The sequence below is a fragment of the Dendropsophus ebraccatus genome, chromosome 4 (genome assembly GCF_027789765.1).
Source record: "Dendropsophus ebraccatus isolate aDenEbr1 chromosome 4, aDenEbr1.pat, whole genome shotgun sequence".
NCBI classification, from domain to species: Eukaryota; Metazoa; Chordata; class Amphibia; order Anura; family Hylidae; genus Dendropsophus; species Dendropsophus ebraccatus.
The window spans coordinates 162,173,750-162,188,192 of NC_091457.1; the positions used below are offsets into that span (position 1 = coordinate 162,173,750).

The 14,443-nt window shown below is 46.5% G+C and overlaps 1 protein-coding gene across 1 annotated transcript in view; it reads left to right on the forward strand.

The window, feature by feature from the left end:
* The window catches only part of KLHL20 (kelch like family member 20), a 32,986-nt gene that overhangs the window by 7,348 nt on the left and 11,195 nt on the right, over positions 1 to 14,443 (forward strand). Inside the window, exon 3 of the mRNA XM_069967622.1 lies at positions 5,106 to 5,679. Within this exon, the coding sequence (XP_069823723.1) occupies positions 5,106 to 5,679 (574 nt within the window). The remainder of the gene's footprint in view (positions 1 to 5,105; positions 5,680 to 14,443) is intronic.

Below are 14,443 nucleotides of genomic sequence, written 5' to 3' on the forward strand. Positions count from 1 at the left end.
ACTTTGCCATATGTACTATAGACACTGCTTGATAAAGACCTTATCGTTAGGTCGAAACGTTGCGGATTTGGGCTAATAAACCACGTAATTTTTTCACTATATTTTGGAGTGCCACGGCTTTTTCTGTTGTATATACTTAGCACCTGTGGTCGCAAGGGTGCATGCTGGAAGGCACCGCATTTACCCATTTTAAGGAGTGCTGCACTAAAGATTTCATTTACATATATATTATACACTATATTTCTATACATCTACGTTACTGCTAAATATACCCCAGCCTTACTGCTGGTGTTGGAGCAGAGTGGTGGTCGGTAACCTAGACAACAAGCTGTCAGCAATGGGAGAGAGAGCAGCATATCAGAAGTAGACAAGTTTGCTAAATGAACGTATTTGCAAAAATATTTCATTCGAGGAGAACTACAAGTGTAAGTATGTTTGCTGAGACGGAATACCCTTTCAAGTCTTCCAGTACCAGTTGATTTAAAGGAGATAAAAAAAAAAATAATAATAATAATTTTATATATATATATATACACACACACAGTGGTACCTTGGTTTAAGAGTAACTTGGATTAATGGATTAAGAGCATTTTGCAAGAAGAGCTCCCAGTTTTTCAAAAATGTAACTTGGATTAAGAGCATTGCTTTGGTGTAAGAGCTCCGTGTACTGGGTGGGAGCGCGAGTGGAGGAGGGGCATGGTCTGCATAGCGGGGTCTACAGCCCTGTACTCTGACCCAGGAAGTCTCCCTCACCTTCCAAATCATAGCAGATCCACTTCAGGCTGGGGCTTACATCAGGGGACAGGACTGTGGAGGTAATCTCTTCATAGCTGTAACCCCTCTCTCCCCGGACAGAGAGTGCTGCATGTATGTGCCCGCATCTGCCCTGCTCATCCCTTCATGCTCCCGGCAGTGTTTGTCCGCCCTTGTGTTTCCCATCCTCTCCATTGCTGCTATAATGTGCCTGCACTCACCCTGCTATACACACTGCTGCTATAATGTGCCTGCACTCACACTCAGCTATACACACTGCTGCTATAATGAGCCTGCACTCACACTCGGCTATACACACTGCTGCTATAATGTGCCTGCCCTCAGCCATTCACACTACTGTATAGAAAAGTTTCTGTCACTGTCCTTCTGCACAGCTCTGTGATTCTCACTTCCTGATTGGTTCCTGCTGAACCCACACCCCTGCCCATTGCTGTCATGTGACCACACAGACCTCTGACAGCACCCCGGCTCCTCTGTTCTAGCCTGTTGTACTACGTTACTGCATTATGGGGATCTGCAGCTCCATCCTGTATCTACAAACTGCTGCTGTGTTATCAGGGTTATACAGTTACTATACATTATACACCACATGCTGATTGCTATACTGTACAGTAACTTATATATCACATGTCCAGCTGCTGTTATCAGGGTTATACAGTTACTATACATTATATACCACATGCTGATTGCTATACTGTACAGTAACTTATATAACACATATCCAGCTGCTGTGTTAGCAGGGTTATACAGTTACTATACATTATATACCACATGCTGCTATACTGTACAGTAACTTATATATCACATATCCAGCTGCTGTGTTATCAGGGTTATACAGTTACTATACATTATATACCACATGCTGATTGCTATACTGTACAGTAACTTATATAACACATATCCAGCTGCTGTGTTATCAGGGTTATACAGTTACTATACATTATATACCACATGCTGCTATACTGTACAGTAACTTATATATCACATATCCAGCTGCTGCTGTGTTATCACGGTTATACAGTTACTATACATTATATACCACATGCTGATTGCTATACTGTACAGTAACTTATATATCACATATCCAGCTGCTGTGTTATCAGGGTTATACAGTTACTATACATTATATACCACATGCTGATTGCTATATTGTACAGTAACTTACATATCACATATCCAGCTGTTTCTGAATGTTTGTTTCATCTGTTTAACATGTTATTCAGAATATAAAATCATTATATTTGGGATGTGGAACCAATTGTCTGCATTTCAATGGTTTCTTATGGGAAAATTTGCTTTGGTTTAAGAGGGGATTTGGATTACAAGCACGGTCCCGAAACAAATTCTACTCGTAATCCAAGGCACCACTGATAAATAGATAGACATAGAGATCCCCAACTACACTGTGTATTCTGGGCTATATATCTATAGTAATTACATCAAATGTACGCAGCAACCATAGTGTCATCCAGCCTGTGTAGCGGATCATGCAGCCCCAGAGCATTAGTATGTGCCATGATCCCTATCCATTGACTGATATACTACTAAGCGAGATTGATGCCAATTATAAATAAATTCCTTTTTTCTTGATTTGTTATTTAAATAAACCTTGATGCAAAGAGATATTCCCATCTTATGTCCGATCCGGCTGTTGCTAAACTGCAATTGCCATCATGGCTGGACAGCCAAAGCTTTAGTATGATGGAAGTTGTAGCTTTGCAGCAGCTGGGGGTCCTAGCGTTCCCCATCCCTGATCTAATGAAGCATGTTTTTGTGCATGTTCTTGTTTAGTTGCAAAACTGTAACTTCCAGCACTGTCCGTCAGCCTTCAGCCATCAAGGCATGCTGGGAGTTGTAGTTCTGTGACAGCTGGAGAGATCTTGCTGCAAAGCCAAAGAAATCTGCAGCAATCTGTGCAATTTTTTTTGCATGCACAGTTATGAATGGGCCAATTTGCAGCTGTATCTGCGTTGCGTGCCCTCGCCCTTCCGCGTTGCCTTCCCATCGCCCTTCCGCGTTGCGTGCCCTTGCCCTTCCGCGTTGCGTGCCCTCGCCCTTCCGCGTTGCGTGCCCTCGCCCTACCGCGTTGCGTGCCCTCGCCCGTTCAGCGTTGGTTGCCCTCGCCCGTTCAGCGTTGGTTGCCCTCGCTCGTTCAGCGTTGGTTGCCCTCGCCCGTTCAGCGTTGGGTGCCCTCGCCCGTTCAGCGTTGGGTGCCCTCGCCTGTTCAGCGTTGGGTGCCCTCGCCCGTTCAGCGTTGGGTGCCCTCGCCCGTTCAGCGTTGGGTGCCCTCGCCCGTTCAGCGTTGGGTGCCCTCGCCCGTTCAGCGTTGGGTGCCCTCGCCCGTTCAGCGTTGGGTGCCCTCGCCCGTTCAGCGTTGGGTGCCCTCGCCCCCTTCAGCGTTGGGTGCCCTCGCCCCCTTCAGCGTTGGGTGCCCTCGCCCCCTTCCGCGTTGGGTGTCCTCGCCCTTCCGCGTTGCGTGCCCTCGCCCTTCCGCATTGCGTGCCCTCGCCCTTCCGCGTTGCGTGCCCTCGCCCGTTCACCGTTGCGTGCCCTCGCCCGTTCACCGTTGCGTGCCCTCGCCCGTTCACCGTTGCGTGCCCTCGCCCGTTCACCGTTGCGTGCCCTCGCCCGTTCACCGTTGCGTGCCCTCGCCCGTTCACCGTTGCGTGTGCTAGCCCTTCCACATCAGCATCTGGTTTTCTCTTCAGGGAGGTTTATATGGTGCGGTTCCTGTTTGCAGATATAAATCCATGGCGTATTGATTTGTCTCTGAAAGCGAAACCATGTGAAATATTTATTGCGCTTCCAATAATTCTTTTCTTTCACAAATGGACTGCGGCCCCTGCAGCGCCTCCTCCTTTTCCCGTCCACTCTCTCTCTATATATATATATAAATACATTGAATGTTTTTTTTCCTCTGAGTTGCTGAGCCTTCCACCCGCCGGGCTCCGGTTTCACCCTGCAGCTGTTGGCTGAATGATAGGAGAGCCGGAGAGGGCTCGCCTTGTGTCGTCCAGCCGTCCCACTCCTCACTGTCCTCCCCAGCCGCAGCAGAGACTTGTCAGATCCTCAGCACTGGAGGCAGAAGGCTCAGAGATGCCAGATCTCATAGCCTGGTAATGGGGCGCACAGACCAGACATAGGGGGTAGCCTGCATGCTGCATGATGAGGAGCAAGGAAAGACATGTGACGGCTGCAGCGGGAGAGCGCGGAGTGTGATGCATAGATGCTGCATGCTCCTGGATCTGCAGCTTATAATTCAGCACTTTTTTTTTTTTTTTACCCTGCCCTCCAAGAGCCAGAACATTGTCAACTGTCAATCTGCCAGACAGCCGCCATTCATTACTGCACCATAATGGGGGGGAAAACTTTTTAAAACTTTTTTTGTGGAGCAGAACAGAAAACCAATAAAACCATCTTGTAACTCTTTTTCATATTGTGTTTATGGCCTTTACAGGGGGCTGTGTATGATGTGTTTATTCTGTACTGGGATATGAGCTCAGAAATGGATTAAGGTTTTTTTATTATGACTTTGAGAAACTAAAAAAATTCAATTAAAATTTAAATTAAAAATTTTTAGTTTGAAACCCACACCTTATAATAAATGGCCAATGTAGCAATGAATTGTTGTATTTGTTAGTACTTAGTTCTTAGTTGTTTTTTTTTTTGTGCATACAGATTTTTTACTTTTTGTTTAATTTTTGGGGCTGGTAAATTGACCAAAAAACATTAATTAATGCTGTATTTGCTATATATATGTATACTGTATATATACCGTCATTTTTTTTTTCTTTCATACCAACTGGTTTCAGAAAAATATATAAATTTGTAATTGACTTCTATGTAATTGACGTCTTTTTCTTTTTAAAAAAATCTCCAGTCTCCCAGTACTTATCAGCTGCTGTATGTCCTGCAGGAAGAGGTGTATTCTCTCCAGTCTGACACAGTGCTCTCTGCTGCCACCGCTGTCCATGTCAGGAACTGTCCAGAGCAGGAGAGGTTTTCTAAGGGGATTTGCTGCTGCTCTGGACAGTTCCTGACATGGACAGAGGTGGCAGCAGAGAGCACTGTGTCAGACTGGAGAGAATACACCACTTCCTGCAGGACATACAGCAGCTGATAAGTACTGGAAGACTGGAGATTTGGAGATCTGTCCCATTGCAGGTAGATGCACATATTACATATAGAGGGGGTATAACATACAGAGGGGCGCAGTATCACATCGCAGACCTCGGGGCCCATAGAATTATGCTCAATACTGTAAAGATTTGGGATTTGTTACCACTTTATGTGCCGTCACTTTTCATTGTTGTATTTTTGTTTCTTCTTAGGTGTCTCAATACTCGCCCAGGTGAGACTGGAATGGATGTGACGAGCCGTTGCACCCTGGGAGACCCCAACAAGTTACCGGAGGGGGTCCCACAACCGGCCCGCATGCCTTATGTCTCCGATAAGCATCCGCGGCAGACCCTGGAGGTTATCAACCTCTTGCGGAAGCACAGGGAGCTCTGCGATGTGGTCCTCGTGGTCGGTGCCAAAAAGATCTACGCCCACCGGGTCATCCTCTCGGCCTGCAGCCCCTATTTCCGGGCGATGTTTACTGGAGAATTAGCGGAGAGCCGACAGACCGAGGTAGTGATCCGGGACATCGATGAGCGGGCCATGGAGCTGCTCATTGACTTCTCATACACCTCACAGATCACGGTAGAAGAAGGCAACGTGCAGACACTGCTGCCGGCCGCTTGTCTCCTCCAGCTCGCCGAGATCCAGGAGGCCTGCTGCGAATTCCTGAAGCGGCAGCTTGACCCATCCAACTGCTTAGGTATCCGAGCCTTCGCCGATACTCACTCCTGCAGGGAGCTGCTGAGAATCGCTGACAAGTTTACCCAGCATAACTTCCAGGAGGTAAGGGCGATGGAAAATGTGTATGACGGAAAGGTAATACGCTCGGCGGGGTAAGGTTCCCAGCCAGCTGTGTTGTTAATGTCCTTGAAAAATGACGAAAGTGACACGGTGATGACAACGACAGAGCCGCTGCCTCCTCTCACAATGCATGCTGTATTTACAGGTCACAATAGAGGTGATATATATATATTAATATACCCATACTACGTCTGATGACCCTAAATATACATATGCATCCTCAGTTTGGGCTGTCTCCACTACAGATTCAGCAATAGTACAAAGTAATGTAAAAACAATCTTGTAATATATCTTATCAGAGAAAATGACTTTCACCACTTATTAGGCTCCTACCTCCCCAACTCATCACCGACCCTAATAAACTGCTGAAGTCTGATGAGAACAGTGACCTATCAGGTTACAGCTGCCCATAGAAGTCAGTGGAGAGGGGAGGAGAGAGCTGCACATAGAGAAGCTGCTGAAAGTATTATAAGTCACATCAGCTTTGGAATGACAGCTTACGTTATTCAGTACTGATCTATAATGTCCTGTATACTCATATGAGGATGTGCTGTATAGATATAGGTTCCTAATGGGAGACGTCCCAGCCACTAGTCTCAGTCTGCAGCCACTAGCTCAGGCTCCTTGTAGCTCAGGGTACAGACCATAGGCTGCAGCTCGACGTAATCTAGAGCATTTATTACATGTTATATAACTGTAGTCGGAGCGCCCCCTAAGGATTGTTTGCTGTCAATCTTACATTGCCTACAAGAGACTATACATATTATTCGGTACTGTGTCTTTTAAAGAGGGTTATCCAGTGTCAGTAAAATCATAGCTATTTTCTTGCAAAAATAATGCCAGCCGTGTCCTCAGGTTGTGTGTGAGCTGTAACACCACATACCCAACCTGAGGACAGGAGAGCTGCTGTTTCTGAAAGAAAGCGGCCATGTTTTTTCTAGTCCTGGAAAACCTTATAGGAAGTTCAGCTTACAGGTGCCCTCACACTTTAGGTAACTATTAACTTAATGTTTAGCATGTGATTCTGTTCTTACCGTCCCTCCTATAGTCAGTAACATCCCCATTGCTGGTGTGTGCATGTGTTCTCAGTATGGAGAGAGGGATAAGCCGCTGCTAGACACCCCTCATCTCCTGTGGTAGCAATGTATTGGTACACCGATACTCATTATGCCTTTTATTTTAACGTCTGCTGTGACCAGTCTCCTAACACCTCCGTACACATTAGGTATTCGGCCGGTCACACCCAAACCGGTGAGATCACCAAACTTTAAAATCGCAGATATGATTATTTTAGTCCTATTTCGTGCTTGCTGTGGAGATATTACTAAATTCTGTCCTTACAGAGGAAACAAATAGATGGATTTTTAGCTTGACTGAGAGATCAGGTTACAGCTGCCCATAGAAGTCTATGGAAAGAGGAGGAAGGATACTTATTTAGGCTATGTTCCCACATAATGAGTCACATATTGGCCGGTGTCAGAAAAGATCATCCTGGGCGGTACTGCAGTAACGGCCAAATAATTTTTACTGCCGCTGAATTCACATCCGAATTCCCCGCTGCACACAATGGAGCGTGCAGCCGGAGCCGCATGCTCCACTGTGTGCACTGACAGGTTCTGACATGTCAGTTTCTTGCGGTGCCACTAGGGATCCCGGCCGGAGTGTATACTATGTGTGTACACTCTGGCTAGGATTCCATAGAGGGCAGCACTATGTAAGTTCCGTACCAATCACAGCCATTGTTACAACGGCCGTGATTACTACGGAACTTACTTAGTGTGAGCATAGCCTTTAAAGTGTATCTGTCGTTACTAAAAAATGTTGACATGTGATAAAGACATTTTCAAAAGTTTTGATCGGTCCCGGTCTGATTGTTGACACTTGTACCGATCCGAAGAACGACGCGCTGAAAAGAGTCGGGCTCCGCAGAGCTCCATTATTAGCCCAACTCTTACACACAGCGGGGAGAGGATGTGCTGCAGTGCGGTCTTCTCCTGGCCAGTCAGTACAGGTGTGAACACTCTGACATGTCTCTATGACACTATAACCTGTCTCTATGACTTCTCTATGACATGCCAAAAGTTTTTCGTAAGGCCAGTGACCCTTTACGTCCTGCCCCTAAGTGACCAGTAAGTTCCCGCCCTTGGCTCCGTTTGCGGCCCGGCTTTGCTGTCATCAGCCCCGCTGCCAGGTTTACACTCTGTCCATTATTTTATTGCTCTGAATCGATACAATATTTTGTGGAGCCTTTTATTGTCTCTAAATATAAGTGCACATTATAGTTCAGGTTTGTTGTAGCCGTCTGTCCATTGTCCATCAGTCAGTGTGTCCCGGGTCTCCGGCCTCCTCCTCCTGCCGGGATCCCAGGTGGGTTTTGTGTCAGTATCTCGGCCCGGAGCTCACATGCCTCTGTGATGTTCCATGGATTGGGTTTCAGTGTAGATGTGAGTGTCGCTTCCCTCTCCAGCAAATCTATTTACAGATCTAACCAGGATTGTGATCGGCATTTCCAATTCCCCTACCATTTCTGGATGGAGCGCAGCCGGAGACGGTGCAGGCAGCTATGGGGACCCTATGGCTGCTGGTAACTATATTGGGGGGCAGAGGGGTCTCCAGGGGGGACAGTAACTCTATGATACTTGCACTGGCTGCACTTATTGCTGGGTCACAGTCTGTGGCCGCGTCTCTCTTGTTTTTGCAGTTGACTTTATTGAGCGTTTAATTTACGGCCAGTTGTTTTCTTAGGACAAGTTCGCACCGCGCAGATCTGCTGCAGATTATAAATATACTGATTTATGTTGGTTTGGGTGCAGACTCGCTGCTTACCCTGGTGCACATTATAATGCATGCACATCTGGTATAACCTGCAGCTGGATGCATTGCCCAGATCACTGATCACTCGCTGTAAATTTATCAGAAAGGCAAAGATGAGATGGATCAGACTGAGGGATCAGATTACGGCTGCTGCCAATAAAGAGGAGGAGGAGGGAGCAGCTGCATGGAAAGAGACAGTGTGCAGGGAGGGGGGACCCGCTGTCATCACCTATTGACCTCTATGGGAGAATGTGGTGGGTATGCTCTGTAACCTGTGGACGGGAAGGGGGGGAATAACTTAGTGTCACTGTCATTTAAATTTTTTTGCAGAAATCGTTAGTACTTAAAACTTTGTAATTGGGTTTATTAGCCGAAAAATGCATTTTTATCATGAAAAAGCAGTTTGAAGCTCTCCCCCCTGTCCTCATTGTTCTCTATGGAGAGGGGAGGGGTGGAGGGAGATGAGGCACCAAAACAGGACAACAAAGAGTTAATTTACAGGTACATCACCGGGCTATCTCCTCTGACATCAGCACTGACCTCTCTGACCTCATACGACTTTCACACAGCTCCCACTGTGTAATCCTTTGTTCTCTGCTCTCTGCTGCTGACTAATCTCCCTCCTCTCCTCTCCATAGATTACACAGGGCATGACTGATGTAAAAGAGTTGAGATTTCCTGATAATGAGCAGTGAATGAGAGAGAGGAGGGGGGGGGGGACCTGGGGAAAGTTTTTTGAATGCAGATAATGGCAGATTTGCCTAATAAACCCAATTACAAAGTTTCTTAAAATCGCCTGGACTATTGATTTCTGCAAAATAAAAGTATGACACTGACACTTATGAGGTGATCTGGATTCCCTCTTGTCCTTATCGACTATGTAAGTGAGCCGTTACGGTCACCCATAGAAGTCTGTAAGCATTGTGGGCATGCTCTGTGACCTGTATGGAGGTCAGTGTGTAGGAAGTGAGCTGTGACTGTCACCTATTAAATGTAATAGAGGAGTGTTGTGGGCATGCTCTGTATCCAGTGCAGAGGCCATTGTGCTGGGAGCTGTGACCATCACCTGCTGTTAGTAATGGTGGATCCTGTGTTATCCATATATGTGTCACTTATTGTAATCCGGACTGTGATGATAAGGAGGAGTCGGCTGAGAAGTGATCCTTGCAGACCAGGTGGTTTCAGATTGAAGATTTATTTTTTTGTAATGAATGGAGCAGTAATCCAGACTGTGTCCGGCCGTCATCAGTAGGTGCCTTTCCCCGTTTGCAGGCTGTTGTGACCCGGTATTGTGGTTGCGTCATCTCTGTCAGGATACTGGTATACTGGCAGGTCAGCATGGAGACAATGGAGCGCTTGTTTCTGATAATCTTCCACAATTCTGAGCAATTGTATAAGGGAAAAGTTTTCCTGGAGTATACAGCACCGTACTGAGCCCCCATAGTTATCCTGGAGTATACAGCGTAGGGGGGTCCCATTTTTATCCTGGAGTATACAGCATGGAGGGGGGGACTCCCATAGTTATCCTGGAGTATACAGCACCGTACTGAGCTCCCATTGTTATCCTGGAATATACAGCACCGAACTGATCCCCCATAGTTATCCTGGAGTATACAGCACTGTACTGAGCTCCCATAGTTATCCTGGAGTATACAGCACCGTACTGAGCTCCCATTGTTATCCTGGAGTATACAGCACTGTACTGAGCTCCCATTGTTATCCTGGAGTACACAGCACCGAACTGAGCTCCCATAGTTATCCTGGAGTATACAGCACCGAACTGATCCCCCATAGTTATCCTGGAGTATACAACACAGCACTGAGCTCCCATAGTTATCCTGGAGTATACAGCACTGAACTGATCCCCCATAGTTATCCTGGAGTATACAGCACTGTACTGAGCTCCCATAGTTATCCTGGAGTATACAGCACCGAACTGAGCTCCCATAGTTATCCTGGAGTATACAGCACCGAACTGAGCTCCCATTGTTATCCTGGAGTATACAACACTGTACTGAGCCCCCATAGTTATCCTGGAGTATACAGCACCGAACTGAGCCCCCATAGTTATCCTGGAGTATACAGCACTGTACTGAGCTCCCATAGTTATCCTGGAGTATACAACACTGTACTGAGCCCCCATAGTTATCCTGGAGTATACAGCACCGAACTGAGCCCCCATAGTTATCCTGGAGTATACAGCACTGTACTGAGCTCCCATAGTTATCCTGGAGTATACAGCACAGCACTGAGCTCCCATAGTTATCCTGGAGTATACAGCACTGTACTGAGCTCCCATAGTTATCCTGGAGTATACAGCACTGTACTGAGCCCCCATAGTTATCCTGGAGTATACAGCACAGCACTGAGCTCCCATAGTTATCCTGGAGTATACAGCACTCTACTGAGCTCCCATAGTTATCCTGGAGTATACAGCACTGTACTGAGCCCCCATAGTTATCCTGGAGTATACAGCACTGTACTGAGCTCCCATAGTTATCCTGGAGTATACAGCATAGGGGGGGTCCCATAGTTATCCTGGAGTATACAGCACCATACTGAGCTCCCATAGTTATCCTGGTGTATACAGCACTGTACTGAGCTCCCATAGTTATCCTGGTGTATACAGCACTGTACTGAGCTCCCATAGTTATGGGGGGGGGTTCCCATTGTTATCCTAGAGTATACAGCACAGGAGGGTCCCAGAAATCCCATACATTTTACAAGTTTGCTTATGGGCCGTATATCCCGGACGAGATGACAGGGGTTACAGCGAGCGACAGCTGACACCCGCCCGGATCTGTCATTCCTGCGCTGCCAGTGTACAATCCTAAACATGTTTACATAGAACTCTATACGTCGCCCATCCCAGCAAATATCGGGTGTTTCAAAGCCTCTCGGGTTACAGAGATTCCCGAGTGTGCGGACGGTGTATCGGGCCTCAGTAAATGTTTGCCTTAAGCTTGTACTTAAAGGGAATGTCTGATCTGAAAATTATCTAGTGTATAAATAACATTTTTCTGTCAAATTCAAACTTCTGTGAGAACCCCCCCCCCCCCCCCAAAAAAAAATAAAAAATGTCCATCCTATTCTGTATAGATCACCTCTCAGCAGTCGTCACCCATGAAAGGTGACACCAGTGTGTGGATAACACAGACCGTTCATAATAGGTGATGAATACAACTTGCATCCTCAGCTCTAGCATCACATATCACTGAGCATGTCCACAACACTCTCCCATAGAAGTCAATAGCCGATGGTCTCATTCCATCTTAACCTTGCACAGGTGACAGAGCTTGGCCACAACACTCTCCCATTGTCACAGCCCCATCCCTGTAAAGGTCACAGAGCATGCCTATAACACTCTCCAGTAGGAATCAGAAGATGATGTTCACAGCCGCCTTACCCCTCATCCCTGTAAAGGTCACCGAGTATGCCTACAACACTCCTATGTTCCCAGTGAATAAAGATGTCTATGCTATATGGTGGTGCTGCTTACTACTTCATATTAAATTCACAGAGTGTGCCTTCAACATTCCTATAGAGGTCGGTAGGTGATGTCACAGTTCTGTCCCTGTTCTGCACCCTGACCTCTGTACAGAGCATGCCCATAACACTTTTGAGTCCGCTCTAGACCACGGGGGTGGGGGATATAATGGATTTGCCATGTGGATTTGGCCGGATTACGGGACCAACCATGTGAAGGGGATTTCAGTAAGTCCCATCCGCTGCTGAATGCGGCTTTGTTGGATATATGGCATTTCTGGCAGGGTCACTGGGTTTACCATAGATGTGTGTTAGTTTTGCATTTGAGGGGTGAGAACTGCATTTATCTGTAGACAGGAGCCCGTGGGTCATGAGCGCAGACTAGTGGGCTCTCTAACAATGTGTCACACCGATCTCAGGACTCTCGCACATACTGCACGCACCAGAGGAAACCATGTGTAGATCTGTATACCTTTCTGACTCCAATTGAATTTAAAAAAAAAATATATTCTCTGGAGTGTCCCTTTAATGTATATGGCAGAGTTACACTAACCTTGTCTGAACCTGAATATAACTTAAAGGAGAAGTGTAGCAAAAAATTTTATTAACGTATTGTATTGCCCCCCAAAAGTTATACAAATCACCAATATACACTTATTATGGGAAATGCACATAAAGGGCTGTTTTACCTGCACTTACTACTGCATCAAGACTTCACTTCCTGGATAACATGGTGATGTCACTTCCTGGATAACGTGGTGACGTCACTTCCTGGATAACATGGTGATGTCACTTCCTGGATAACATGGTGATGTCACTTCCTGGATAACGTGGTGATGTCACTTCCTGGATAACATGGTGATGTCACTTCCTGGATAACATGGTGATGTCACTTCCTGGATAACATGGTGATGTCACTTCCTGGATAACAGGGTGACGTCACTTCCCGGATAACAGGGTGACGTCACTTCCCGGATAACGTGGTGATGTCACTTCCTGGATAACGTGGTGATGTCTTTTCCTGGATAACATGTCACTTCCTGGATAACCTGGTGATGTCACTTCCTGGATAACCTGGTGATGTCACTTCCTGGATAACCTGGTGATGTCACGATCCGACTCCCAGAGCTGTGCGGGCTGTTTCTGCTGCAGAGGATGATGGCAGGGGGACACATCACCATGTTATCCAGGAAGTGACATCACCATGTTATCCAGGAAGTGACATCACCACGTTATCCAGGAAGTGACATCACCACGTTATCCAGGAAGTGACATCACCACGTTATCCAGGAAGTGACATCGCCACGTTATCCAGGAAGTGACGTCACCATGTTATCCAGGAAGTGACGTCACCATGTTATCCAGGAAGTGACGTCACCATGTTATCCAGGAAGTGACATCACCATGTTATCCAGGAAGTGACATCACCATGTTATCCGGGAAGTGAAGCCTTGATGCAGTAGTAAGTGCAGGGTAAAAAGTACTTTATAAGCATTTCCTGTAATAAGTGTATATTGGGGATTTGTATAACTTTTGGGGGGCAATACAATACTTTCATAAAAATTTTCGCCAGACTTTTCCTTTAATTGACATAGAGCTCAGTTTTGCCATGGTGCTTCTACTATTAAAGTGCTCCATATGGGCAGAAATGATGTATACAGTCCTAAGAGACCACAGAGCACAGACATCCTGGACTGTTTGGAGCAGCTGGGGCACTTGGTGCAGCCGGATTGGGTAGGGTTTGGGGGTCCCTCATTCCAAACATCAGTGTCGGCCCCAGAGGTCTGCAGCCTGCTGTGCGGGTGACGTGCGACTCCACCATGTGTGCACTTACCCTGACAAGCAGCAGCAACAACAAATCAAGGCCGTATCCCCTCTGTGTTTGGGGTAGTGAGAACCTTGCTGGGCTGGGAAGTTGCTGACTGGATGGACTTTAATGCTGGGTGATCGCTACAGGAGTCCCGGGGAGAGGCCGAACAGCTGTGACCAGGAGAGGGTCCGGCAAGGACACGGCCTTATTATAGAGCAGGATGGCCACCACCGGGTTACAGCAGCTGCGGCAGGCCTATGTACACAACTCTATCTCCTCATGTTTTATCCCATTAGATAAATGTTATATATACGTATTTATGTGTCTATCTAGAAAAATATAACGCAGGCAGCACTCAGAGAATGAAGGTGTCTGTATAGATAGATGCAGAAACGACTGCAGCGCTCCCGACCTGATGAGAAAAAACTTAGTGACGGTTTATTTCATACGAACACGCGTCTCTTTCAAGCCAGTGAATACACTTTATCAAAACGGGTGTTTAATATACAACATGCGATCATCAATGAGTGACGTGTGTGGCTGCACGGCATAATTATTATTATTATTTATTTATTTATAAAGCGCCCTTAGTTCCAGAGCGCTAAAGTGATACAAGCAAATATCTCCGGTATACGT